General features: G+C 41.6%; 1 protein-coding gene across 1 annotated transcript; it reads left to right on the top strand.

Annotated features, from left to right (window-relative positions):
* LOC130428746 (5-hydroxytryptamine receptor 3A-like) lies at positions 1-22,979 on the top strand. Its single transcript, XM_056756965.1, has 8 exons — positions 1-60; positions 157-201; positions 2,212-2,321; positions 3,920-4,092; positions 4,780-4,925; positions 14,502-14,712; positions 18,740-18,880; positions 22,816-22,979. The coding sequence occupies exons 4-8, from the start codon at positions 4,023-4,025 to the stop codon at positions 22,974-22,976; spliced, it is 729 nt and encodes a 242-aa protein (XP_056612943.1). The 5' UTR covers positions 1-60; positions 157-201; positions 2,212-2,321; positions 3,920-4,022; the 3' UTR covers positions 22,977-22,979.
* Positions 22,980-24,776: the final 1,797 nt, after the last annotated feature.

The raw sequence follows: 24,776 nt of genomic DNA, 5'->3' as shown, positions 1-24,776 counted from the left end.
GAATATTCAGATTCTACCTGGGTTGATATAAACCTCTATGTGACCGCCATCACAAATGTGGTAAAAGTTTGATGATTTACCTTCTCATTTAGATGATAACGGTAATAATATGAGATGTCAAAATGTTTCATCACTAAAAATTGCTTTAATTCACAGAATGAAAATGCCCAGAGCATTACAACACAAGTACAAGTTGAGACTGTAAGTGTTTTTGAACTCCTATTAATCCACACACACACACAGATTTCCTGTAACACAAAAAGATTTCTTGAATAAACATGTTCTAACATCTCAATTAATACTTACTTCCACATCAACTAATGAAGAGCGGAGAAATGGACTAATGAAGAACTTATAAAGGTCTTGTCCAGGTTAACTACATACATGCTAATACATGTTTGTTTGTTAGTTAAGTACTTAACACAACTTATCAAGTGGACCCTTGAATAAAGACTGCCAGAGTACTTGTGACGAATTTTATCACACTTTCATTACTTCTGATATTGCATCTGTCGCTTTGGTGCTTCTGGATTAGTGGTTGTCCTCACTTACATGGATAAGTGCCAAAATGGAAAGATTTTTACCATGATTATAGAGAGTGGAATAATATTAGTCCATTCCTCCACTCATCATTAGTTCATGTGGAATTAAATAATAATTAATGTAAAATAATAACCCATGTTAGTACATGCTTATTCATGGGCAAACTTTCATGACTACTCTAAGTCATGGGCGTAAATCCCGTAGGGGGACGGAGGGGACACATCCCCCTCCATCCGAGGGTTTCCCCCCAAACAATAAAATTTGCACTGTCTATTGTGATAAATATATTCATGTTTACATTTACAAATTACGTAATTTGAATTAGAATTTTTTCTAAGTTTAGAAGTTTTAAGTTTAGAAACAGTTGAGTTTCCCCTCCCCTGCCTCACAGAGGTTTGTTCCAATGCCTGCTCTCTCTGTTCATCGCACCTGCACGCACAACACATTTGTCATGAATTTTTAGGAAAAGAACCCAATTGCAAGGCAGCAGCAGTGATTAACAGATATTTAAATATTTTTTTGCGGTTTTTGCCTTTTTATTGGACAGACAGTGATATTGGAGAGGACAGGAAGTGAATGAGATGAGAGAGAGGGGGTGGGGTCGGGGAAAGGAGATTCGAACTCGGGTCGCCCGGGACGCACCAGCGCCTTATGTCGGAGCACGAACCGCTCGACCATCGGCTCCGACAACAGATATTTATTAACACAGACACTTCACAAAAGGCAAAATTGTACGCTGTACCCTGTACTTTTTACCTTTACCTTATTGTGCCTTGTCTTATCAAGATCCTGTTAACCTTGTGTCATGTAAGTGTAGTTTAGTGGTTGTACTTAGTCTTTGTTTTCCTAGTCTAGTTAGTCCGTGTCCTTCTTGTCGTTTATAGTTTATACTGTCTTGTTTTCCCCCTTGTGGTTTTTGTTTAGCCTTTTGTAAGAGTCTGTGTCATAATAAAAATCTATTTATAAATAAAATCTATTTATAAAACAAACACACACGAGACTAGACTAGACCATAACACTAGACATTTAACTACAATAAACTAAACTCACTGACATGACACAGGAACTCACCACAATGACACAAACAATGTACCAACACAAGACAGAAAACACAAGGGCATCTTAAAGGTAACTAAACCAGGAGAGGGCAGGTGTGGGGCATGATAACGAGCATTAACAAGAAAACAAGAGGGCAGGAATGATGACAAGACCCGAGAGAGAGAGAGAGAGAGAGAGAGAGAAAGAGAGAGAGAGAGAGAGGGAGAGAGGGAGGGATGGAGGGAGGGAGGGAGGGAGGGAGGGAGGGAGGGATGGAGGGAGGGAGGGAGAGAGAGAGAGAGAGAGAGAGAGAGAGGGAGAGAGGGAGGGAGGGAGAGAGGGAGGGAGGGAGGGAGGGAGGGAGGGACCAAGAAAACCTGACATGGTGAGGCTGAATCATGTCAGTTAACATGTAGTATCATGGGTAGTGTGTATTTAAATTTGTTTCCTTAACGCATATTGTCGCTTTGTGTCGTAGTTAGTACAATTTTGACTGTGTAATTTATGTCCCCTTCAAAAATTGCTCTTGAGAAATTATAAGTTTATTGTCCCCCCCTACTGTTAAATGAGATTTACGCCCATACTGTAAGTTTTATTGCTAATTATCTCAACATTTAAATGCTTTTGTAGTTTTGGAGTAACAGGGTGATACATTGGAACACCTCAAACTATTGTGACATTTACGAATTTACAATTCTGAAAGATTTGGTTTGGGCTCCGGACATTGTCATTCTCGAAAGGTAAAAACATATTTTTAATGTGACTTTTTTTGGCATTTCTACTAACTGTCATTTGTAGAAAAAATAACAGTCACCCAGAGGTGCACAACACACGGAAGCTGACGTTCCGCAGGCATTTTTTAAATTCTCTCACTGCGCTCATTCGGTCCGGGTCAGAGTTTTATGGCAGACGGAGAAGGGGTCACTTTTGGGTATGTTCTTTGGCCTCTGAGCGCTTGGATTAATTTGATTTTTTTAATAAAATAGCTAATTTAGCTGTAAATGCCAGTTAAGTGTCGTGTTTTATATTGTAAATTATGCAAACTGTTAGATTTAGGGGCGGGGTCAGGTTTCGTGCTCCAATGTGTCTAAATTATCTGTACGAAATAATAAATGTACACAAAATATGACATCTCATTAAATTCAAATCATTACACCCCCAATATAATATAATATGGTGTTGTTAACGTTACTGTTGTTTGAAATTGTGGTTTTGCAATATGTACCTGATGGTACGTATTTTGTGGCGCTGCAAAGTGTAAAGAGGTACGCATTTCTTATGAAGCCAGGTTGCTTATTTCCATTGTGTTCAATCCTTCGTTACCAACCCATAAACACCCAGACACGGGATCCAAACGCAGTCAACGGATTAAAAAAATGAAATAAAGTGACAAAATAACAACAAACTAACATCATACAGAGAACATGAAACACCATGGACTGACAGCAGAAAATAGTAACCCAAGGGATACATACACATGTATTAACAAGATAACAAGGAGACACCAGGAAATACTAATCAACATGAAAAACTACACAGAAGCATAGCCATTAGATGGAAAGCCTCCAACCTTTAGCCAAAAAAGTGTAACTGCTAATGCTAACGCCCTGGCTTCAAAGGAACGCAGGAAAAGAGATCAAAGGTTGTCAATGGATGCTGTAAATCATTTATGATAAACGTTTCTCTTGACAGAATTACAAAACCAGGCACAAGACAGGATATAACATAAAAGTCCATGACAAACACAGACCAGATCATGATGTTGTAGTTTAATTGACAATATGCACAGAACTTCCTGTTTTCCTGGAATTTTGTGTTCCTGTGTAGCTCATTTTGTAGAGCATTGTGCTATCAAAACAAGGTTGAGGGTTCAATCCCAGGGAACACACGCTAATAAAAAAACACTGAGAGACGCAGCAGTGCTCATCTTTGGTCCCGTCGTGCCGCTGAAATGTAACATCCTTTCATCTGGTTTTAAGTTGAAACTTCTCAATTAACATTATGGCATGATTGTATTACAGTGTTGATGCTGTTAAAGCTGCTTCAGATAAATGAAGATACCCACACACACCAATGAGTGTTGGTTCACCGGAAGTGGTTTATCTCATTGCGGATGTTTGTTAGATTGCTCTTTGCATGTGGTCAATTACGATGTTTCTTAAACTCTGGTTTGCTTTTTAAATTTCATTGTGTGTTGTGCTCTTCTGGGTCTAATTTTAATTTTCTTGTAATAATTTCTCTTGTTATTCACTAAGAATGACGACACCTGTTTTTAATTATACTTAAAGAACCTCTCACTAGTCTGTAAATGTCATCTCTATATTTTATGTTCTTTTAGCATCAAGACAGAGTTTGCATCAAAAGAGTCTCCATATGTCAACATAGGTAGTTGGGGTCAAACACGAAAGATAGAGATATTAACTCTGACCACTGCCTGTAGCATGGAGCTGTACAAGTTTCCCTTCGACACACAAGTCTGCACGCTAACCTTTAAATCCTTAATGTATTCAGGTAAGTCTGAAATCTAGAAATCATTAATGTCTCGAATACACTACAAGATATTCTGAACAGATTTTTTTTTCAAACTAGACATCCTAAACTTCCGCAGACTTCAGAAGTTTCAGATAGAAACACACTAACTGATCAGACTGGCACAGACTTTCTGCAACACGTCTAGACTGAAAATCTGAGCGAAGGTCTTGTAGTGTATTTTAGCTTTAAATCAGTGCAAACACACACACACACACACTTACAGACATAGCTGCAGGAAAAACTAAGAAACAATTCAGAATTTTCATTTAAAATGAGCATTTTTACATTGTGGTCATTCCAGTCCAGTTTCTGTTCTGCAACAAAATGTGTTGGATAAAGTCATCCAACAGCAATGCAGAAGACTGATAGCGTTACAAGACACATAAACTGTCATAAAAATCTAAGCAATCACATTTGAAATGATTACTTTTGAACTTTTCTTAGTTACATGTAGAAATATCACTATTGTATTGTTTAAGAGGGAATCTGAACTGGTTTTCTGCAAATAAATGCAAAAAGAACTGATAGTTTTATTTTAATTTGTGAGAAATATTGTCAGATGTTCACATATGTATATAGTTATAACAGGTTAATTTATAACTTAATGGTATATGGAGTATAAAATATAAAAACTGAAATGTCTGTTAATCATTTGTTTATCCACAGAAGAAGAGTTAAAAGTGTATGGCATTAAATCTGATAATCCAAGTAAACCGTCAAACATTCAGTCTTTGAAGATCCCGGGAGAGTGGCAATTTATCAGTTCAATCCTATCAAATGAATATGAAAACAGAGAAAATGTGTCATTTCAGGTACAGTCCAGAGGACACTTCATGATCCATTATGATGCTCATAATAATGTTCTTATATATAGAATTTATAGCTGTATTATTATTAAGTGAGTTAGTTGTTGGCTGATCCAAGGATCCCTGTCCAGTGTAGGGTTGCCATCCTTAAGGGATCAGAACACAAGCAATCAGATCTCAAGTTAAGGTGCAGTATGTAATATTTTGATGGATCCATTGACAGAAAAGGTGTAAAGAGATCTTACATAATGAAGCTTTTTTTATCCACATCCACCATTACATTCCTAAATACATCATCTCCTTCGGCAAAGAAGAGGAAACATGACAACAGCTGGTCCAGTGTCTGCCACTGTAGTGCTTTGAAAGGGAGGGGGGAGGTTTAGAGTGAGCCATTGGTTGCATTTTGAAGCCTCACCACTAAATGTTGCTAAAATCTCGACGTTGCTCCTTTAAGCTTTTTACATATAAGAGGTTGTATGCACCGTTCAGAGCGCCAGCGAGACCCAGCGACAAAGCGATTCCATTGATTTCAATGGAGAGCCGGCGACACGAGCAACAGTGACCGTTCAGGCCTATTCTAGCGACTCAATAAAGTTGACAATTGACCGCCCCCAATCGTTACATCGGCAGTCGATCCAGATTCCAATTCCTGGTTTGGGAATCGAAAGATTCTGCTGCTGCAGTTTTCGATTCCTGCTCAATTCCCTGTTTCAATACCGACTTTTAGTTGTTATTATAGAAATGTACACATTTTTAGTGCAATATGTAATACGATTCAAGTAGGGAAGGAAGGAGGCGGGAACCGGCAAACATTTAAACAGATTTAATACAAATAATAACAGCCGGCGGCCCCTCACGGACGACCGCCGGCGAACAAAACATAAATACAAACACAAGAACATAAATATAAACTTAACATGTGTCCGGGCCCGGTCTTCTCTCTTCGACGGTCCCGTCGCTCGTTCCTTTTATATGCTCCCTATCTCCTACGTGATTCGAGCCCGGTGTGCGCACAGCCGGCGCTAATTCACAATTACTCACCGGACTCGAACCACGGTCTCGCCCCGCCTACTCCACTACACAATACAACTTTCTAAGCTGTCACTTTTCACTTTCACAGTAATTATAGATTATATGACAAAATCTTTACCAAATATGTCAATCTTGTGCTGCAATTCCAAAGTATCATTAAAAATATTAGTAATAATCTTTCTCAAGTTTTTTTTTATTAATGTTTTCAAAATAAAGCACATGTGTATTAATTATTTTAAAAGTTGATTAAAGTTATTCAGCAGTGTTAACAACAATACTTGAGGAATATAGATGACAGATCAATAATCAGTAAATTATATTAAAATTAAGTAAGAATACTGTGCATATTCTGTAAGTGCAAATGACAGATATATATGTAGAGATCAGTTACTAATTAGCTCTATTTCTCTTTAATAGACTCACATAAGTTTTTTGCTATTGCTCTTTGTAATTTTCTCATTTAATGTTAAATGCATAGTGCAGGCAAGTGTTGAAAATGCTCTGTCCAGCCTTAACATCTTATGTAAATATGTTGTGAGACTGCTTTTAATACAAGTATTTCTCTTCACGCACAGATTGAGCTCATAAGGGTAAGAGCTTGGTAGCAATTCATTGCTACCAAGGTGCGGCAGAATAGCCAGGTCAGGTGAAGTCTGTTTGTTTGTAGTTTGGCAACTGTACTAAATAAAAACCTTGGATTGTTTTTGTACGTTTCTATGAGGTTTCAGAGGTGCTCAGTTTTTGCTGCTTTTAGTGCCTTTTTGTAAACAGTTTGCACTCTCTTTCAATGCAATTTTAAAGACCTCTAATATGGTTTGTTTCCATTTCCTTTTTAGGGCGCGAGTGGCGCTATTGTAGCATGGTGCTATGATTTTGTCATTAATCTTTTTATGACTTCATATGTGCGACAGCTTCTTATGTGTAAGAGAAAAGAGAGGCCATGTTGCTGGTCATGTCATCGACCGATTCTGTGTTTATTGGTAAGGTTAGTCAGATCTGGTAAGTTCTTTAAGAAACTATCTTTAGTAGTTGAGGTAATTGTTCTACCCTGTCGATAACAAATTATACAGCTGATTTCTGCAGTGTGCAGTGTACTTGTTATAAGATGGTGATCGGTGACATCGTCGCTTTGAAGTATAATATCTATATTTGTTAGACCGGCTCCGTGAGATATAATCAAGTCTAATCAAGTGTATGATTAAATCAATGAGTGGGTCTATTGATGTTTTGTGTTACTCCAAAAGAGAGGTAGCTCTTTACACAGCAATGCTAATGCATCGTTAGCTCTATCTACGTGGATATTAAAATCTCTGACAATCAGTACTTTATCAACGTTAACGTCTGATAAGAAGTCCGCAAACTCTTCCAGAAAATTAGTGTAAGGCCCAGGGAGTCTATACACAGTAACCAATGTAAGAGAGACCAATGGTTTTTTACTTTTGTTTAGAACAATTATTATCACTTCAAATGATTAAAAGGTATGCTCTGTTCTCTGAGTTACGGAAAGAAAGTCTTACCCTAATTAGGCCATAATAATAATTTGGTTGAAGCTAGGTTTAGGTAAGGCAGAGTATATCAAAACTGTTCTCTGTGATCACTTCATTTGCAATAACTGGCTTTGAATTTAGTGATCTAATATTAAGTAGCCCGGACTTTATGAGTTGGTTTTGCTCATTAGTTACATTGTCTTCAGGTTTAATCACGACAAGGTTTTTTCTCTGACTTTTACTTAACTTATTATTTTGTTTAATTATTCGGGGGACAGACACAGGAATGAGAGGAACACAGACTATTGTTAAAGTTTGTACTTCCTAGTGAAATGATGCGAAGCGTCTATGAGAGGTTGTCACACAGAAGTTCCGCTCTGACGACAGCCCTGATACTATGATCCTCGTCGTGGCCGATGCGTTGTGTACTGTATCGATCAGACTCCTGCAGTCCCTTTTCAGGATCTCCGGCTGCCCGACTTTTCACACAGCAGATGTTTTCCAGATCTCCAGATCTTTAGTAGACATCTTACATGTACCTGTGCTATCTGGGTACAGTTTTAGACAAGAAAGAATGATTTTTAGGCTTCATTGAAATACCCCCACTTGTGGTCTTGGCCACTTGAGAGCGCGTGCACACAACAGGAAGGAAGAGCGCAAGTGTGTCCAATGTCTTAAAAATGCTTAACGCACACTAAACCTACACTATCTTGAATAACGCTTCGGAGCGGTATTAAGGCTAAGCGTATCCCATCATGCAACATGTTCTGGCTATGAATCATGAGACTTTTTGCTCGGGTCTTGCGGGATGTTGCAGAAAGCTTTCCAGTGTATGTTATACTACTACTTTTTAAGGTTATATCTTTATTTAATCTATGTTTGGCTAACATGGGTTTTATTTTGTTTTTTGGGTACAGCTGCTTTGATACAATACTGCTCTCTTGTGCGATCCTCCCGGGTAACGTTAGCTCCTCTTCCTCTCCTCGCCCTGCCTGCATCTCCAACACCCCTACCTCTCCAACACCCCTACCTCTCCGCCCTCTTCCTCTCCCTCTTACGACCTGTGTTTAATCCTCTGATTGACTCTGTGATGATGAGAAAAACGTCTGCTAAGACTTTCGCGGTTAGATTACACGGCTTTAACATTAGCAAGCCGTTTCAATAGGCTGCAAATTACGAACCAAGTTACTGGCGAAAAAATGCTATGCAAAATAAGCGAATAAATCTGTGGCAATGGGGGCGTGGTTTAGTGACGTCTGCACCGGACCTGGGAGAGACACGGGAAAAACGGTAAACAAATGGGTCGATTGCAGACTAAGTTCACCTGCGTCTTGTTTCAGTGATTGGCGAGGAGACTGCTTAAAGGCTGGAAGACTCAGAGGAGAGAGGGAGAGAGAGATACGGACTGAAAGAGACGGGAACGAACGGGATCTCTGAAACCCGGAAGTGGAATCCGAGAAACGCTGACCAGAACCCGTTGTTGTTTTGATGATAGAAAGTGCGCAGTGGCGCTACGTTTATGTTAGAGTCTACAATAAAGTGACTCTGTCTCTCAGTCTACGCCGACCCCGCCTCCTTCCTTCCTTACACTCACGAACATTCTCTACACTGGTGCCGAAACCCGGGAAGGAAGGACCAGTGCCGCCGCCATGTCCCTGCCAGGTTCGCCATTTGCAGAGGTGATCCAGTCCCTCGCCGGTCTTCACAGAGAGCACCATCAAGCGCTGCTGGGCCTTCATGAAGACCTGGAACGGCGTTTCCAAGCCCTTTTCTAGGCCCAGCAAGAAGACCGCGAAACGTTCCGGGGCTGGCTGGACCAGGAAGTCACCAACAGTGGACTATCGGGCAGCTCACCAGCAGCAAGTCTGTCGCTGCACAAAATGGGGCCTCAGGATGACCCGGAGGCGTTTTTGGAACTTTTCGAGAGGTCCGCGGAGATTTCGGCATGGCCGAGGGATGTCTGGTCAGCCCGCCTGATCCCCCTGCTGACGGGGGAGGCACAGCTGGCCGCCCAGCAGTTGCCAGTCCCGAATCTCCTGATCTACGCAGACCTCAAGAAAGCCATTCTCCAGCGGGTCGGCCTGAGCCCCGAGCAACAGCGGCAGCGATTCCGGTCCCTGTACCTGGGGGAAGCTGGCCAACCCTTCGCCCTGGCCCAGCAGCTCCGAGACGCCTGCTGCAAGTGGCTGATGGCCGACGGAGGCAACGTCAAGAAGATCATTGACCGGTTGACACTGGAACAGTTCGTGGCGCGGCTGACGGAGGCCATCCAGCTGGCTGAGGACCAGATGGTGGCGTGCCCTGGGGTCGGCGTACCCCGAACATCTCTCTCTCTCCCACCTATTGTATCTCCCCCTCTCTCTCCACGACCTTTACCCCTTCCCAGGTCTCCGGCGTCCTTCGGCCCCAAGCCCGCTCCAAGGACCACAGATGCAGGGGGAAATGGACGACAGTTCTTCCGGGGACCCGGCCGTTACAACCAGCCTGCGGCCTCTCCTCCACCACAAGCCTCTCCTCGTCAATCCTTCGGCCCATTTCCTGCCGCTAGGGCGGCGGAAACGTCTGGGCCGAGCTGTTGGCGGTGCGGGGAGCCGGGTCACACGATCGACCGCTGTCCAGTGATGGAGGTCGGGACGGTGATCCGGGTCCCCTACGACCCACAGGTTGCCCTCGATCCGGCCGGCCTGTATCAAATACCTGTGAGTATTAAGGGGATTACATATCAGGCCTTGGTGGATTCGGGTTGTGACCAAACCTCCATCCACCAACGCCTGATTCGGTCCGTGGCAAAGGATAAGAGCCGTATGGTTAAGGTACGGTGTGTACACGGGGACGTGGTGAACTATCCTCTAGTGGCGATGCCACGGATTGACGAGTTGCTGGATCGACTCGGCTCGGCTCGTTTTTTTTCGACACTGGATTTAACTAAAGGATACTGGCAGATCCCCTTATCTCCCCTATCCAAAGAGAAAACCGCCTTCACCACGCCGTTTGGATTACACCAGTTTGTAACACTTCCATTTGGCTTATTCGGAGCTCCGGCCACCTTCCAGCGCCTCATGGACCGCCTGCTGCGACCACATGCGGGGTATGCGGCGGCATATCTCGACGATATCGTTATCTACAGCAACGACTGGGAGCGGCATATGCAACATCTGAGGGCGGTCCTGAGATCGCTGAGAGGGGCCGGGCTGACGGCTAACCCAAAGAAGTGTGCAATTGGACGGGTGGAGGTAAGGTATCTGGGCTTCCACTTGGGTCATGGTCAGGTGCGTCCCCAAATTAATAAGACTGCAGCAGTTGCAACCGCACCGAGACCCAAGACCAAATAGGAGGTGAGGCAGTTCCTGGGGCTGGCGGGATATTATAGAAGGTTTGTACCTAATTATTCGGAGCTCACCAGCCCGCTGACTGACCTTACTAGAAAGGAGGCACCGGATACCGTCCAGTGGACGGAGCCATGCCAGCAGGCTTTTACCAAAGTGAAGGCTGCTCTCTGTGGAGGACCGTTATTGCACTCCCCTGATTTTTCTCTTCCTTTTTCGTTGCAGACGGACGCGTCGGATCGGGGCGTGGGGGCGGTTTTGTCCCAGGAGACGTGGGGTGTGGAACGGCCGGTGCTGTACCTCAGTCGAAAGCTCTCGAGGAGAGAGACGAAGTACAGCACCATCGAGAAAGAGTGCTTGGCGATCAGCTGGGCCATCCTCACCGTCCGCTATTATCTCCTGGGGCGCGAATTCACGCTCCATTCGGACCACGCTCCCCTCCAGTGGCTCCACCACATGAAAGATACAAACGCGTGGATCACCCGGTGGTATCTGGCATTACAACCCTTTAAGTTTCACAGACCGGGTTCCCAGATGGTCGTGGCCGACTTCCTCTCCAGGAGGAGTGGGGAGGCTGCAGGCCGGATGGGGCCTCGGCCTGAGTCGGGCGGTGGGGGTATGTGGCAATGGGGGCGTGGTTTAGTGACGTCTGCACCGGACCTGGGAGAGGTACGGGAAAAACGGTAAACAAATGGGTCGATTGCAGACTAAGTTCACCTGCGTCTTGTTTCAGTGATTGACGAGGAGACTGCTTAAAGGCTGGCAGACTCAGAGGAGAGAGGGAGAGAGAGATACGGACTGAAAAAGACGGGAACGAACGGGATCTCTGAAACCCGGAAGTGGAATCCGAGAAACGCTGACCAGAACCCTTTGTTGTTTTGATGATAGAAAGTGCGCAGTGGCGCTACGTTTATGTTAGAGTCTACAATAAAGTGACTCTGTCTCTCAGTCTACGCCGACCCCGCCTCCTTCCTTCCTTACACTCACGAACATTCTCTACAAAATCACTGACACAATGTTAACAAGTAACAATAATATTCACTATAACGATTAGAGTAAATAATGAAGTAAGTCAATTTAATTAATTTATTTTTCTTTGTAAATAAACCTTGTCACTTGACTTGCAAAGGTTACTCTCAGCTGTCTCAGACGACGACATCTCTGTCCTGTGTCCGTAACTTCGGTCTGATGTTCGCCTGTGAGACGTAGATTGCAATTATCAACACCACCGATAATGGCCGCTATCATTTACGGAACCCTTTTGTCCTGTGACGGCAACCGTAGCTTCTCTAATGGGAGGGAGAGGGGGGTAGAGGAGCTGTAGGTTGCAATTTCTTACATCGCCAATTGTGGCCTCTGAAACTTACACATAGAACCTTTAACGGATGACATCAACTAGGGGCAAGGCTTGTGCTTAAGAAGGCTCGTAATGAGGAGTCGACTCCCAATTCTCCATGCGCTCCCATTGTTAATGTGTGCACTCCTGGGGAAAATTGTGAAGAATGTCTGGAAAAAAGGCATGCTGATTTCAGACAAGAAGGCCTGCAATATGCATGTGAGGGATACATTCAGGATTTGAGATAACTGTAAAAATAATTATACCTATATTTGCGTCCACACCAGCAGATAATATTGTTATGTTAATTCTAAACTCGCACTATGCAGTAATCTGCTAACGTTACTGTCACACAAATGGGTGTATACGTAGCTAACCTAAATATTGTGCATTTTGTATTTATTTTTACTCCGAAATGTGTAGTAAAGACAATTTTAGAGAGAAAGTAAATTCGGCAGTTTGTCCAGCAGTGATCCTTCTTTGTGAAAGTAAACTTTTAAATATTAGTTCAGTACAGAAAGAAAACAGTCCATCAGTGTCTTAATCTTTATTTGTGTTAAATACAATAAACAGAGTACAACTGTTGCTTTATGACTTAATTGCTGAATAGGTCTTTCCTTTAAAATGTCACTGAAAATGCTGCTCTCTGAAGGCAAGGTGCTCTCATCACATCACATGTATGCAGAGCATATCTTTCCAGCTTGCTCATACATGTAATATGTAAGCAATATATGATTAAGTATTTTATTCCGCCTTGAAATATCACTTTCCGAACGCTCCTGTCTGTAAATCGTATTAATGATCTGTATTTGGATAGTTGTTGGTCTGTCAGCCGCAGTGTCCTTGTGCTCCACCAGAGAGCACTCTCCACTATATCCAGACTTTCTGTGCACTACATTTCCCATAAGCCTTTTACTCCGTAGTCAGTATTGCATTCACCTGTGTCTTGTTATCTGTTGCACCTCTGCTTATTTAAACCCAATCATTTCATTCACTCACTCGGAGGTCTTGTTTTTGTGTAACATTCCATTTCTGAGCATTAGCGGCTATTTGATTACTTGTGTTTGGCCTTGAATTGTATATTGCTTGTAAATCACTACTGCCTGCCCAACCATTGCCTGTGACCTCGTCTTTGCCTGTTTGCTGACTGTTTCTAGGGTTATTAAAGCTGCATTTAGATCCTCAACCCTTTAAATCTCGGAGCAATTTTGTAACAGTTGTGATGTAAACTCCCCTATTCTCCTTCATTTAGGATTATTTCAATAAGTTATAACCTATTTATCATTTATTGTTATAACGTGAACGTCCATTAAAGATTGGTATATATCTCTCTGTTTAATATTACAATTAGTAATTTTTCATATTAATCATCAAAGCTTTACTACAACAGCAGCTGCGGGAATGGTTTGTTTGTCGTACAAAATTGCGGTCATTCAGTCACTTGGGTACATAATATCTGCGTTATGATTTGTAAGTTCACCTGTCAATCAAACTGCTTGCGAAGGGACAATTGCTCAACTTTTTGCAAATGATGAGCGACTCTCGGAAGTGATTACCAAAAGGAGTAAAGCAACGGAACTTACGTCTCTCAAAGTTTCTGCAGGATATTTATATAATAATAATAGTTTGGTAAATATATTCACAATGCTTAAAAAGCGTTCTGAGAAGCGGTATTCCAGCAGCACATCTTTCGGCAGCAGCAATCATAGAAGTAGGCGGTTACACCAAATGCAGCTAAAGTTTCTTAAAGCCCCAGTGAAATCAAAATGTATGTTTTTTTCCCTTTTATTAAAAAGGACTTTGCCTTAAGGACGTCAATGAACTAATTCAGCCTTACGTTTTAACAAAATTCCCATTGAGAAGATAAAACTGTCAAAACTGACAGTCTGGCACTCACACTCGAAGAAATCTAAAGATGACATGACATCCAGCTACACTTCTAAGTCTACATAGAATGTTGTATGTCATGGCTTTATAAGCGATCGCAAATCGAAGCCTTGATGAGTAAAGGAGAAGACAAACACCAGTGGCACTCTCCAACGTAAATAACAAGCTTTAAATATTGTAACAGACAGAGGGTTAGTTGTAACACTTGCTAGAATATTCCTTTTCAAACAGATGATTTAAGAGTGTTCTTGTGTAAACTTGTATTGATCTGATCTATGTCAGGACTTTGTACAAGACGCGTAGCCAACATTTACACAATTGTTGGTTTAGGTTGATTTAAGTTTTCAATAGTGTTTCCCAGAAATCTCATACTCCACCTTTGAAAGAAAAATATTTCCTTCATATAAAAGTTGTGTGTGGTTATATTGTATTATTTGCCAATATTCAAATAATTATATCAGATATCAGATACAGGTCACTTTTAAAATAATGATTGATTTGGTTTAAATTGCAGATTACCATCGAGAGGAAACCTTTAGTGTATGTCATCAACTTAATTTTTCCAGTCTTTTGTTTCCTGGTGCTGGATGTGGCCTCCTTCTTCATAAATGCATCTCAAGGAGATAAGTTGAGCTTTAAAGTGACTTTACTCTTGTCCATTTCTGTGGTGCTGCAAGTTCTTAATGACAGACTGACCGCAACATCCAGTGAAATTCCATTAATTGGTAAGTCATGACTGTTCACAACAAAAAACAAATAACATAATGAGGGAATTGTATCCTTTATTCTCATATAGTTCACATTGTATTAATGTAGAAGTACAGAAAACATATAGGCTTAACCAAACAAACAGAAATGCAAAGTATATTCATATAGTAAAGTATCAGGGTCAAAGAGGAAAATGGGTAAAAGAATAGTACAATACTGCTTAAAATTGTTGCTGCTGACAAAAAAATGTAGCCATTGTTAAGCCAATTTAACTTATAGCATTCTTGTTTTTCTAAGCAAAAAAACCATAAATTTTTCCATTATTTACAGAAGACATCCACTAAAATGTAATTCAGTGTAACAATCTTGTCAGCCATATTTACAACAAAAATCTATTTAGGACATATACATATAAATAAAATTGCTCATCTATTCTTCTACATATTTTTATATGTACAAGCCAGAATAGGCTTGTTTTTTGATTTTGTGCATAAACATTGTGTTACGCCCCTGGTCTGGTGTTAGAGGAGAAACAAAGAAAATGCACAAAACAAGTAGTACTCCTTAAATTCTTTTATTTCCCTAACTCTCCTTAAAGAAGCATCTCTTCGGAAGATGAGCTAGTCCCAAAATAATAAACAAAACGGGGCAGCTAACTAAACCCATGGTTCCCTTTCTGTCGGTCTCTCGATGTTGTGTCGAGCCGTCATATGGGGTTCGCCCTTGAGAACCTATCAACTCTGACTACTATCGAAGAGGCCAATGAGGCCAACGCCCCCTGGGCGTCTCACCGGTTCCAGAGGTATTCAGCGATTTTCCCCAAAAAGTCCTTTCAAGGACTGAGCATTTCTCCAGCGCGGCATGTCCCGCTGTTCTCCTGGCTGTGGCACCCTCATCACGGAGGGGGATGGACACGATAGCTGCATCAAGTGTCTGGGCGTCCAGCACGCTGAGGCAGCTTTCGTAGACACATCTTGCCCGCACTGCGGGAACCAGCCACCACTTCATTTGCTACCCGGGCTGTGACATCGGTGGCTTAGGCCCTGATGTCCACCAGTGCTAGCAGTGTTGTTGATATGGCGACCTCTGCAAGCGTAAACCCGCCAACCAGGATCCGGATCCAGGATCCTCAGCCACGTATTCGGAAAACGATGCGTGACGATGATGAGATGTCGCTCGCAGCATCGGAGGGAGATTAGTTGTCATCCGACGCTGAAGACTTTGAGCTCCCCCTCAAGGGGGTTCGAGCTCAGGAGGAAGCAAATGTTGAGATGTCAACCATGCTAACCCGGGCAGCCACAAGCATTGGTTTGCAGTGTACACCACTGCCTCTTCCCTAATGCTCGCGTCTGTATATGTGGTTCCTGGGGTCGGAGAGCTGTGCCAAACCGCAACAACCCTGGTGCCATTCATCCCAGAGGTGCATGAAGAGCTGTGTAGGACTTGGAGTGCTCGCTTACGTCTCGCTCCAGTCAGACCAGTTCTAGCTCCCTTACTTCCCTTGATGGTGGGGCAGCTAAATGCTATGTCAATATAACTTAGGTCGAACGTACGGTCACGGTGCATCTTTGCCCGCAGACGGCTGCCACCTGGAGGAATCGCGCACGCCTACCGTCCAAAGCGTGTAAGACTTCGGCATCACTGGTGTCGAAGGCTTATGCTGCTGCGGGCCAGGATGCCTCCTCTCTTCACGCCATGGCCATCCTGCAAGTCCAGCAGGCCAAGGCGTTAAGAGAGCTCCACGACTGTAAGGCCCAACCGGGTATCATGCAGGATCTTCGTGCCGAACCTGACCTCGACCTGCGGTCAACTAACTTGACAGCCTGGGGCCTGGGTCTGACAATGTCCACACTAGTGGTCCTGGAGAGACACCTCTGGCTAAACCTTGCGCAGATGGGTGACGCAGAGAAAGTCCGCTTTCTCGACGCACCAGTCTCGCAGGGTGGGCTGTTTGGTGACAACGTCGAGGACATTGCTCAACAGTTCTCGACGGTGAAGAAGCAGACAGGGGCTATTAGCCATATTCCACCTCGCTGTGACTCGCCCGCCCAGAGGCCTCCGAGATCTCCTGTGATGTCTGCTTCCCAGCAGCCCAGGCCCCCTTCGACATAGGCTCGGGTTCCTGTGCCCCCAGCTCAGGCTGCACCCTGGAAGAGGAGGTCGAGCATTCCGCACGGGAAGACCCCATGGAGAACAACATCGGGTCCAACCATCACAGCCACGACTCTGATCGGTCGGTATGGGACAGTTCCTGCCAAACGTCTTTTCAGGGCCTGGCGCCCACATACTCGCATAGAGAGTTTCCGTTGACCCTGGGTGTCCCTTGCAGCCGCTCTCACACTCCACTGAACTGTGTTTGGCAACCCGACCTCACGTCTTGGCGAGACATCACTCTCAACCCGACAGTGTGTGCAGCTGTTTCGCCAGGCAGGCAAGTCGGCGGCGCCAACCTTTCTTCCGGGGACCCCCGCGAGATGTGGCTAGCTCCGCCAGCCGACGAAACATCCCCCATGAGAATGGTGAAGCAGTGCTCGTCCTGCAAGCTCTCCCTGATGCAGAGCATCCTCTTTCTCGGTATGGAACTCAACTCTGTCATCATGACAGCGCGACTATCCACAGTATGCGCCCAGTCAGTGTTGAACTGCCTGGAAAACTTCAGGCAGCCAGCGGTCCCCCTGAAACAATTTCAGAGGCCCCTGGGACACATGGCGTCCTCGGCGGGGGTAATACCCCTCGGGTTGATTCACATGAGACCGCTCCAACACTGGCTACAGAGTTGAGTTCCGAGGAGAGCGTGGCACACCAGCAGCAGGAGCATGGTGATTACGCCTCTCTGCCGACACACCCTAACCCCCTGGCCTTCCACGACCTTTCTCTGGACTCTTGGGCAGGTGACAAGCCGTGTCGTGGTGACGACGGACGCCTCCCTGCAAGGGTGGGGTGCAGTGTGTAACGGGCACACATTAGTGGGGCGTTGGATGGGCCCCCGCCAGTGGTGTCATATCAATTGCCTAGAGTTGTGGGCTGTGCTACTTGCACTGAGGAGGCTTCGGCAACACAACTTTACTAAATAACCTCTATTAATAACTACTGCCCTAAACTTCCTCACTCGGAGAAAAAAACAATAATAAAGGAAGTTTACAAAAACAAAAAGAAGGCACCTCAATTCCCTACCACTTCTGATCAATATTGGAGTAAGATAGAAGAACAATCAAACTTTTACTGTGGGGACAAACATCAAAACATTAAATTATAATGCTCAACGGGGAAGGTAGAAAAATAACAGCATTAGACATCACACCTGAATAGGAACCATCAAACTACAACATACACAAATTTGTTTCACCCCACAGCATAGCTCTACACACACACAATAATTGAGATTCTGCAGCACCCGTCAAATTTGAAAAGATGCCGGATCCCCAGCTGCCAATCTAGAGCCACGCTATAAACGTCCAACTAGAGCGGAGCCTTCTGTGAGCAAGAGCGAGAGTAGTATTGGGAAAAAGAGAAACAGAGCGCAACAATACAAACATACATCTAAAGACGTAACAATTGTGTTACACTGAATGACAATGTAACATTATTTCAACCAAGTTTTGACATTTTATTCTTCAAAAACTCAGTTGAAACCAAAAAGAATTTTACTTACATTTAAAGAATAAGTAGCATATGATTTTTATGGTCCTACTTTGGTTTATGGAGTGTCCAACAACAATTTTATGTACATAGAAGGTGTAAAAACACTATTATGTTGTAAAAATAGGTCATTATTCTTACCTTACTTCTTGACTGACTCTTAAATGAATCGTTCCACATTTGCTGTGCCTAGAATTTGCAGAAATTATTTTCGAGATGTTTTTTTAAAGATTTTAAAGGTGTTATGTTACTATACAAACTAAACAATGTCAGACATTTAGGCAAGAGATCAGTTTTATTTTATAATAAACATTACACTCAAGTAACGTTTGAGTTCTGCTTCTGTAAGGCATTATAGAAATTGAATTAGTTTATAGTCGCAATCATAGACTGCTGTTTTTACAGGGGTTTACTGTGGTGTGGTTTTCACACTGATTGGCATCAGCATTCTTGAGACCATCTTTGTGAATGTTCTGATAGCTAAAGGAAAAAAGGCCAAATCAGTTACACCAGAGAACACCAGGGCTGCTGTATCTGGTCCAGATGGTAAGTATCTTTCCTTATCTGTGTATAATTATTACGAAGAAAGTGGTAAAACCACATCTTTACATCTGAAACGCAGACCTGTTCGATTCAATCTTTCAATTTATGTTAATTTTAATAGCAGTTTACATTAACAAGGTCAAACTAAAGATGCTTTGCAGTGTTTACTATCAAGCTGTAGCTGGTGATGTCGCCAATAACCTTTGGCCTTTTTCATTATTACGTACAGAATGAATCTTAACTTATGAAGAAATAAGAGAATGCTACCCATATTTTAAAACTGGTTGGCATTTATCTAGAGCAGTAGTCACCAACCCTGCTCCTTGAGATCGACCATCCTGAAAATTTCACCTCTATGTCAAACACACCTGAACTATCTAATCAAGGTGTTCGGGTTTGCTTGATAATTACAGACAGGTGTGCTAAAGCAGGGTTGGACCTACAGTCTGCAGGACGGTCGATCTCCAGGAGCAGTGTTGGTGACCACTGATCTAGAGCAACCTATCCTCCAACCAAAACGGCCAGATATAGGCTGTTTGTCCCCAAATACAAGTGTTTTCTGAATTAACACCTGGTAGAAGGCTAAGCTTATACCGTCATCATGAAACTACATGTTGTGTTATAATTTTGGACATGTGTGTATGATTTTCAGTTAAACCGTTACTACTTTGTTTATTACGTCACATAAAATACCAAATTGTCACAACTACTTTTCTCAACGTACAAATATTCCAGGTGTACCGAGGTCAGACAATCGATTTGTATATTGGCAACAGATATGAAATCGATCACCATTCTCAGTAAATATCACAGTAGCTTGTAGGAAGTTTAGGGAACCCCTAATGAAAAACAGGTTACAAGAATAACAAGACAGTTCCCCCTACTTTCACAGTTTCACAGAGAAAGATATTTGGAAGAATGCTTGTAACCAAAAAGTTTTTGGTCACCATTGACAACATAGTACAAAAAATGACAATGAAAGTCAAAAGTAACCCAAAATTGTTTGCTTACAATCTTTCAAAGATTTTCTTTTGTGTTCAACAGGACAAAAACAATATCATGTCATTTTTCCTACTTTGGTAGTCAATGGGGTCCAGGAACTTGGTTATAAGCATTCTTCCAAATATCTTTCTGTGTTCATTAGAACAAAACCTTTTTTACAGATTTGGAACAAGTCAAGGGTAAGTAAATTCTGAAAGAACTGTTCCTTAAAGTCCCCGCGAACCTGAAGTTGTGATTTTCACTTCCGTATTTTAACGCATAATAGTAGGCGTGGCTTTCATCTTTCACTGCAATTTGATTGGATGTATAAAAACAGCCGTTGCATTTTGAAATGGAAGTGTTAGCAGACTGACAGTTGAAGGGGAGGAGTTAAGGGATGCTCTGCCCAAGTCGTCTAACATGGGTCACTTTAGATGGATAGTCATAAGTGCATTTTGGGATTTTAATTGAAGATTATGAGGGCACACAAATTTTAAAGAGAAAATGACCCACATTGATAAACTATTTACAATAAACGCTGCAATATTTCATGAAAAAAATGCATTGTCATTTTTATTTCACAAAGGAAACCTTAACCCATTCAAATGTTTTATTAGCTGTGTCATTACATTTGTCATCTTCTACAGTCAATAATTACGGCAAACGATTTTCTATTGCCGGAGTAGAATAAACGCATATGTAAGGCTGACAGTTAAGACGTCCGTCGTTCCAACCTTCTTAAAGAAATCCCTTCCTTTGGGATTTTTTCACCTTAGTGCAGGGACATGCCACGTTGGTCCTAGAGTGCCGCTTCCCTGCAGATTTTAGCTCCAACCATTATCAAACACACCTGAACAAGCTAATCAGGATCTTCAGGATCATAGACATAGCAAATACCTATACGCAGATTGGCCAAACTAATCCGCTGCTGCGATGCGTCAACGGCGCCGCATTATTACTGAGAGCAAAAGCCCACTAGACCCATTCATGTGAATGGGAGCGCTTAATGAGCTTTTACATTTCTTAACACATTTCAATGGTTTACGATATAGGTAGAGTACAAATTTATCATGTCGAGTTGCGTGTTATCTCCATAGTAATAATTTTAAATTAATTGTTGTTATAAGAATGGTGAGATATTCATTAATTGAGACTCTTTTTCACGAGAATCCACTAGATGCCACCATGCCTAGTGATATGTTGGGTATATGCAAGACAAGCAACATACTAAATTTCCCACACGTTGAAGAATTTGGGTGCGTTTCAATCAAACTCTATTGTTCAATAGTCACTGATCAGAGAGTCGGACATTTTAAGGGCTGTCTCTATCGCAAAATCCTTCCAGTGCACGTAACCAAAAATATTTCCCTTCGAAACGCTCTCGCGGTATTATGATGTCATCCGCCTGTCGGATCTTGCAGCACCGCATCAAGTCGAACAAGCCTTGTATGTTCCCTTACCGGAAATCACGTGACATTTCATGAAGCCGTTTTACCAAAACCGCACGAGCCAACACAATAAAATCCATGAATGGCGATAGAACTTTTAAAAAAGCAAATGCTTATTGTAATTTATGTATAAACACACGTTGCTAAACTGGCAGGGAACACAATCTACTTACCAGTTGAATTTAATAATTGATTAAATTTGTGCACTGATATACAGAACAATTAAAGTGTATCTCATGTGTATTTCAACCATTATTTAAAAAATGTAATCAGATCATGTCGGTTTGCCGAATTCTTAATTAAAACCAGCTTTTAAATATGACAACCCGCTCTTGCAGTCATGTCACCAGGAAAAAATGAACAGTGTCCCAAAGTTAAGTGAAACAGGGTCCTTCCCAGTGCCATTAGTCAGAATAAAAAGGAGCCATGTTGAAATTGTTTTATTGAAGTCATCGAACAAAACACCCAAGGTAAAATGATTTAATTTCCATTTAATCTAAAAAAAACAGACTTTTTCTGTCATCATTTTATGCAATTTCAAACATAAAGTGTGTTTTTTATATATCTGGTAAAATAATTACAGCAATAAAACGTGCATGTGATATAGTAAAACCAAAAAAACACTGCTGTGCATTATAAATCGTATGGAATAGCAGTATATATAGTGAAGACCACTCCACCTAAATAATACAGTATTTATATTATTTGAGTAATGAAAATGTTATTGCGCTTTACATGGAAGGGGGGATTTCCTCAACCACCACCAATGTGCAGCATCCAGCCATATTGCTTGATTTTAAATGACCACAGAGAGTCAGGACCTCGGTTTAACATCTCATCTGAGTGTGGCGGGGTGCGGTCAAAGAATACTCAAGAAGGGTTATATGTAACGAAACTACTCGACTACGCCACCCGGCAAACACCGGGAACTCACAATTTAAGCAAACAGGTTCATGGTCAGAAGTGGTGTGACATAAACGGACCAAATTAGAGAAATAGAAAAGTTTATTATATATAAATCCCACAATCTAATGCGAGGACAATTTTTACATGGCTTATCAAATGACTTACAATCATAGAAAACACCAATCCTATCAGTAAGGAGGGAGCGATGGTCAGCTGGGGTCGCTAATTCATCACCCCACGCTCAATACACCACACTCGTGACACACGGTAAGATCTCCAGCACAGCAATCTGTGAATTTATACCCCCAGCCAACGTCTCTCAACTTCCAAATACTGAAATCAAAGAAAGAAACAAAGAAACAAAACATACACAAAGAAAACCAACTCAAATAACAAAATGCTGTTGTAAGAGCAGCACCACACAGCAGTCGGAAGATCAGTGGACAACTCCAACCGATCAGTCGGAAACGCGCTTCCTCAACGGAAGATGATACCAATGATATTACGCTTCCCAGTCACTACCCCTTTAGAGCCTCCCACAGATCATTTAAATCATGACTATGTAAATTTTATTGTTGTCTTTTTTCCGTAATAACTTTTTAGAAACCAGTGGAAACGAGGAGCCGATGTGTATGCTTGCCATTGGAAAGAAATCATCGCTGTGGACCAGAGCTGCAAAAATTATAGATGTGACCTTCATTGTTTTGTACATAATCACCATTATTGTGTTCCTTTCCGTAATTGGCAAGATGTGGCTAATGTAATGGCATGCAAAACTTCTTTTGGATTGTTTACTGATTTTTTTGTGGTGTTACCTATTATATAATAATAAGAGACAGGAACAGATCAATGTTTAAAATCATTTGTCATTGTCTGAAACAGTAGTACCCAGGGATAAAGCTTAATTTGATTGCAGTTGTTTATTTTGTTTAGTGTTTTCGACAATACATAATCATATCCCTTCGTCTGTTTATTGTGGTTGAATTACGCAATTGTTTCATTTAAATAACTATATGTAGGCCTAACATTTGCTATCTATTTACTGTATGTCATATAATAAGAATGTGCTTCTATATGTAAACTGCTTAAATATAGTTTGTGTAATGATTTTAAACATATTTACTTACCACTGAAGAAAGGGTTGGACCATCATGTACACCAGTTTCATATATTAAAGAAGCCAGCGTTATTCATCTGTGTTGACTAATTCATGTTTGTTGGATAGTATTTTTATAAGTTCTTTTTTATATGTCATATAGATTATCATCATGTCATAATTAAAAGAAAACAATGCTTTTGGAATGCACTGGACACATAAAATTAAAAGAATTAAGAAAATAAAATTAAGAAAATAATTACAAACAACATAATAAAATAAGACTTCCATCAACTAATTCAATTGACATTTCACCCCAAATTTATTTTTCATAAATATCATACATTGTCATAATTTTCTCACCCTCATGTTATTTCATACCTGTATATACAAATGTCTTTGTTATGATGAACACTGAGAAAGACATGTGGGAGAATGTTAGCAATTTTCAGTTCTGGTAGTCAAAGGGGCCCCAGAACTATTTTTTCTCATTTTGTGTTCATCAGAATAAAAAACAGAATTGAAGCGTTTGGTTCCAAAATGAGATTTTTTTTTATTGTGCAGTCCAATTACTATCAATCAAACTGCAGTTGGTTTGTTTTGATTTAAGCCTTAATAACTAAAAAAAAAATACAGCTAACTAGCACAATAAAACAATAAAGACATGACATAATTTTTTTTTTAAACAGAGTTCTCTCGTTTTGGAACCAAACTCTTCATACATTATGAAGCGTTTTTGCCGCCGCTGGGCCTCTGTTGGTACAGCAGTGGCAAACTGGGCGGCACAGATTAACTTGAAGTGTGCCATTTTCGACACAATCATTTTGTTACAAGTATATTTTAGTTGCAATTGAATTGTAGTACAGCACAATGTGAAGTGTATTGAGTGTACTTTTGTGTGCTAAATTGGAACTATTTCAAGTGTACTTAAAAAGTATACCTTAAAAAACTAATAACTGGATTAAGGTAGTAAAATGATTTCTAATGGATATACTCTAAATTACATTTATTTCTCTAATTGTCAGTTCAAACACACTCAAATAAAAATATTCTAAAAATATTTATTATTGACAGCATAACGCATTCACATTAGACAAACATACACAATACATCAGGTTCCCTTTCTGTCGGTCTCTGGACGTTGTGTCGAAACGACAGGTGGGGTTGGCCCTTGAGAACCTATCAACTCCAACTAGCTTTGAAAAAGACCAATGAAATTGGTGAATTAAATTTGCATGCCGGACTCCGTCCCAGGTGCCCAGGTATAAAATAGACACTGCATTCATTGACCTTTTGTGACTGCATTCATTGAGCCTTCCCTGTCGAGTCGAGTTCCCTGGAGAGATTTCATATTAAGAAAACTAAATAGGCCAATAAAAATAATATGGTGTGTGTGTGCCTGCGTGCGTGACTTACACAGATGCAGAGTCAGCTTTATTGTCTGCACCTCGTTTTATTCCTGGACTGA

This window comes from Triplophysa dalaica, chromosome 1, assembly GCF_015846415.1.
Source record: "Triplophysa dalaica isolate WHDGS20190420 chromosome 1, ASM1584641v1, whole genome shotgun sequence".
NCBI lineage: Eukaryota > Metazoa > Chordata > Actinopteri > Cypriniformes > Nemacheilidae > Triplophysa > Triplophysa dalaica.
The sequence above is the reverse complement of the archived record's forward strand: the minus strand, read 5'-3'. Positions and strand labels throughout refer to the sequence as shown.